Source organism: Penaeus vannamei, chromosome 24, assembly GCF_042767895.1.
Source record: "Penaeus vannamei isolate JL-2024 chromosome 24, ASM4276789v1, whole genome shotgun sequence".
NCBI lineage: Eukaryota > Metazoa > Arthropoda > Malacostraca > Decapoda > Penaeidae > Penaeus > Penaeus vannamei.
Window position 1 is genome coordinate 3,715,931 of NC_091572.1, and position 5,000 is coordinate 3,720,930.

The 5,000-nt window shown below is 37.5% G+C and overlaps 1 protein-coding gene across 1 annotated transcript in view; it reads left to right on the forward strand.

Annotated features, from left to right (window-relative positions):
• Positions 1 to 524: 524 nt before the first annotated feature.
• Positions 525 to 5,000, forward strand: part of LOC113809598 (hematopoietic prostaglandin D synthase) — a 5,946-nt gene continuing 1,470 nt past the window's right edge. Inside the window, exons 1-3 of the mRNA XM_070138237.1 lie at positions 525 to 656; positions 3,430 to 3,574; positions 4,718 to 4,901. Coding sequence (XP_069994338.1) covers positions 3,442 to 3,574; positions 4,718 to 4,901 — 317 coding nt within the window. The 5' untranslated portion in view covers positions 525 to 656; positions 3,430 to 3,441. The remainder of the gene's footprint in view (positions 657 to 3,429; positions 3,575 to 4,717; positions 4,902 to 5,000) is intronic.

A 5,000-nucleotide genomic window follows, 5' to 3' on the forward strand; every position in this document is an offset into this window, starting at 1 on the left:
GAAAGCGAGAGGAGAGAGAGAGGGGGAGCAGGAGAGACAGATAGACAGACAGACAGACCAGGCAAGAGACAGAAATAGACCCAGACAAACAATCAGAATCAAACATACACAAAAACAAACAGACAGAGAGTTTTTATGGGTGAGAAAGAGAGAGAGAGAGAGAGAGAGAAAGAGAGAGGGAGGCAGAGGCAGAGACAGACGGGGGACAGAGAGAGAGAGAGAGACAGACAGACAGACAGACAGACAGACACATACAGACAGAAACAGAGAGAGAGAGAGACAGAGAGACAGAAATAGACCCAGACAAACAATCAGAATCAAACATACACAAACACAGAAACAAAGACAAACATACAAACAGAGCACAAAACCACCAAGCTTAAATGAAAAATTACAAAATATGAACAAAGACAGAATCGAACCCCTGTAAGCACGAAAATCCCCTTCACCCTTTTCCCTGCCAGACCAGCAGCAGGGTACGAGCGCAAATCACCCTGCAGTGGGCATTCATCCTACCTCAATGCAGAGGGAATAAAGATTAAGCATGACACAGCATTTCCGAGGGTATTTAAGGATCGACGGACGCACAACGGACACCATTCCAGAACGGACCGCCTTCCCTGGTCGTTGTTGCTGTCTCCAGAGATCTCGTTTAGGTTCGTTGTCCACCATAGTTACGTTTTTTTACTCTTTTTCTTTTGTCTTTTTTTATTCTTTTTCTTTTATTTTATTTTATTTTCTTTATGTGAAAGCACGTTATCCACACGATTTGTTTTTATTAATCTGTATTTTATTTATTTGTAAGTACGTTGTCCACCATAGTTACGATTTTGTTTTTACTTTTTCTTTCTTTTTCTTTTCTTTTCTTTACGTGAAAGCGCGTTATCCACAAGATTTATTTTAATTAATCTGTATTTTATTTATTTGTATCTTTATTCAGGACCATGGTTGTCTTTTATTTATTTATTTGTTTATTTTAATTTGAAACCACGTTATCCACCAGAATTATTTTTATTAATCTATATTTTATTTATTTGTTTCGTTATTCAGCACCATGGTTATTTTTTATCTTTTTTAATCTGAAAATACGTTATCCACTGATTTCCTTTTACTAATCTGTGTTTTATTTATATGTATCTTTATTCATCACCATGGTTATTTTTATCTTTTTTAATTTGAAAATACGTTATCCCACCGATTTATCTTTATTAATCTGTATCTTTATTAATTTGAGACTGTAAAATTGACGTAGTGTCAGTGATAATCAACTTAAAACAAATTATATGATTATTCCGAAAACCTCCATATAATATAAACCTTTAAATCACATCAATGAATGAAATATGACAAAAAAAAAAAAAAAAAAAAAAAAAAAAAAAAAAAAATATATATATATATATATATATATATATATATATATATATATATATATATATATATATATATATATATATATATATACGGCCGAGGAACTGCAGATGTCTCGAAGGAGTACTTGTTGCAAGTTGCAGCTCTCCGTCTCTGCAACAAGTGGCTGTGTCCCGACGCTTTGGATGAATTCTTGGAGGTCGAGTCGCTCGTTCGGAATCAAAGACGAAGCCTGGGTCATGGAAGACGAACAAATATAGACTGGGTTTTTTATTGGTTTATTTTCTTTTCTTCTTTTTTTTCTTGGTTATTTTGTTTATGGGTTTGTTGTGTTTTTTATATTTATGTATCATTTATTCATTCATTCGTTGTACACACAGAGACTAGATTTTTTTGTTTTTATTTTCTCTTTTTTTTCTCCTTCCCCTGGTTATTTGTTTATGTTTGTTGTGTTTTATTTATTCGTTATTTATTCACTCGTGATTCGTTATTCATTCTTCTTTTTATCATAGCAGGGGATATAATCCAAAAAGTTGTTTGTTTTTTTGCAGTTCAAATTATCCGTGAACAAAATCTTGTATTCTTAAAGAGCTCCCCCACCAAAAATGATAATAATAATAATAGAAATAAAAAATAAAGTAAAATCAAATAAATTAATTAATTAAGAAGAGGACAATTATCATAATTCGTGGGAACGTGATGATCATGAGTGCAATTTAAAAGTTTATTAAGTCGATCCACAACCTTCACAGATACTCTGATAGACCAATTTTAGCTTTTAACTATCGACTCAAAAACAACCATAAGCCAATTTCAGCTTATAACAACCGTCTCAAAAGCAACCTTAGACTATTTTTAACTTATAACTATCGACACTGAAACAACCAATTTTAGCTTATGACAACAATTTTTCCTCATTCGCTGTTATCAGTATAGACACCATAACAGCAGATATAAGGTTCACTAATAACATAACAGCTGAAATAAGGTGTTTATTGATTACTAACACTTCGCACAATATTACGTATTACAATTGTGGTGATATTCTAGTACTTTCTATTAACGTGTTGATACGTAATAGATGCTGAGTCATTGTTGCAGTTTTTCTTGTTTATTTTACATTCGTGATTATAGAAATCACGAGATTGTAGTGGGAGTTGTATTATTGTTGCTTATTCTCTGTTTCTTGGGTCTCTCTCTCCCGTCTCTTTCTTGTGGATAGACTTATAGAATTAAATTATTTTAGAGTAGTGTTAAATCAGGGTGTTATGTTTTTTTTTTTTTTTCTTTCTTTTTTTCTTTTTTTTTTTTTTTTTTTTTTACTTTGTTTTTGTTTTTGTTTTTTTACTTTGTTTTCCTGTATTCCTTGACATTGAATTATCACTTCCTGTAGATATGAAAAAAATGTAACCTTGATAAAAGGATATCACGCACACACACGCACACCCCCGCATGCACCCCTCCCCCCACCATCCCCAGCCACATACTTCCACCACCAACCCATCCGCCCCCACAACCCACCTTCCAACCCTCCACCCCCACCCCTCCCCACAACCCACTCCTACACCCCCTCCTCCACCTCCCACCCACACACACCCATTCACAAAAAAAAAACATACAACCTCAATTAACTTTCCCCTTCCCCCTCACCCCCCAGGAACCTCCCCACCACCCACTCCTACTCCCCTCCCTCCCCCTCCTCTCCCACACACACCCAATCACCCTCCCCCCCATACAACACCCCCCTCCCCCACGAAATACACACACACCCAATCACAAACCCCCCCATACAACCTCAATTAACATCCCCCTCTCCCCTCTCCCCTCACCCCCCCAGGAACCTCCCCACACCCCTCCCCTACCCCACCTCCCCCAAACACACCCAATCACAACCCCCTCCCCCCCTTATACAACCATTAACTTCACCCCCTCCCCCCTCAGGAACCTCCCAACGACCCACTCCTACATCCCCCCCCCCCACGAAATACACACACACCCATACACAAAACCCCCCTAACAACCTCAATTAACATCCCCTCCCTCTCCCCCTTACCCCCCCAGGACCAGCGCACCATGCCCCAGTACCATCTTATTTACTTCGACGCGAGAGGGCGTGGCGAGCTTACCCGATGGCTCCTGGAATACAGCGGTACGCCTTACACGGAGGAGCGGATCGCCTTTGGAGACTGGGCCGTGAGGAAGCAGAGTGGGTATTTGGGGGTATTTGGGGGTATTTGTGGGTATTTGGGGGTGTTGTGGGTATGGTCTCTTGATTTGTCTTTTTATTTTATTTTTTTATTTATTTTTTTTTTTGCAGAGTTACATTCTGGTTTGTGTTTGTACTGTTTTTATTTATTTCGTGGTTTCTTGCTTCTGTCTGTCTCTCTTTCTCTCTTTCCTCTCTCTCTCTCTCTCTCTCTCTCTCTCTCTCTCTCTCTCTCTCTCTCTCTCTCTCTCTCTCTCGCTCGCTCTCTCTCTCTCGCTCTCTCTCTCTCTCGCTCTCTCTCTCTCTCGCTCTCTCTCTCTCTCTCTCTCTCTCTCTCTCTCTCTCTCTCTCTCTCTCTCTCTCTCTCTCTCTCTCTCTCTCTCTCTCTCTCGCTCTCTCTCTCTCTCTCTCTCTCTCTCTCTCTTACTTACTCTTTAAACTTAAGAAAAAAATCTTTAACCTCAAGAATAAGAAAACAATCCCCTTAACTCCAGGAAAAAAGACGAAAAAGAGCCACTTTAAGCTCAAAAACAGACAAAAAATCAATTAAACCTCAAGGAGAAGAGACAAAAAAAATCCTCATTAACCCCAAGACAAAAAAAAAAAAAAAATCACTTGAACCACAAGCAAATAAAAAGTAAAAAAAAAAAAAAAAAAAAAAAAAACGTAAAAAAAATCCTTCATAATCCCAAGAAACAAGATTGAAGAGAAAAAAGAAAGAAAAAAAAAATCAAGGTAAAAAAATCATCCCCCATAATCTCAAGAAAAAAGACAAAAAATATCCTTCAGAAAATAAGACAAATTACCCTCAACCTCAAAAATAGAAAAAATACCTCAACAACAAAGATAAGATTAAGAAATATATATATATATACCCCAAGATAAGACAAAAAAAGTCTATTTAAAAATCCCATTAACCCAAGACAGAGACAAAATAAGATACCTCAAAACAAAAAAAAACAAAAAAAAAAAAAAAAAAGTTAATTCCAAAAATGTTCATCTTTTAAAAATCCAATGAACCTAAGACGAAGACAAAAAAAAATCTCAAACCAAGAACCTCAAAAAAAGTTTATATATATAAAAAAAATATCCAATTATCCCAAGAAAAAAAAAATCCCAAAATCCAGCCTCCTCCTCCCGCAGGCATCCCGACGGGCAAGGTCCCAATCCTGATGGTGGACGGGCGGCCCCTCGCGCAGTCCCTCGCCATCGCCCGCTACTTGGCCAAGGAGGTCGGCCTCGTACCCAAGGACAACCTCGAAGCCGCCTTTGGTGACGCCCTGGCCGACACCATCGCCGAAATGATGGCCGCTTTTTATAAGAACAAGTGAGGATTTTTTTTTATTTTTTAGGAAATTTGGATTGCCTTTTTTTTCTTCTTCTTTTTATTCACCTTTTTTTCAATTTCTTTTCTATATTTTTTTTC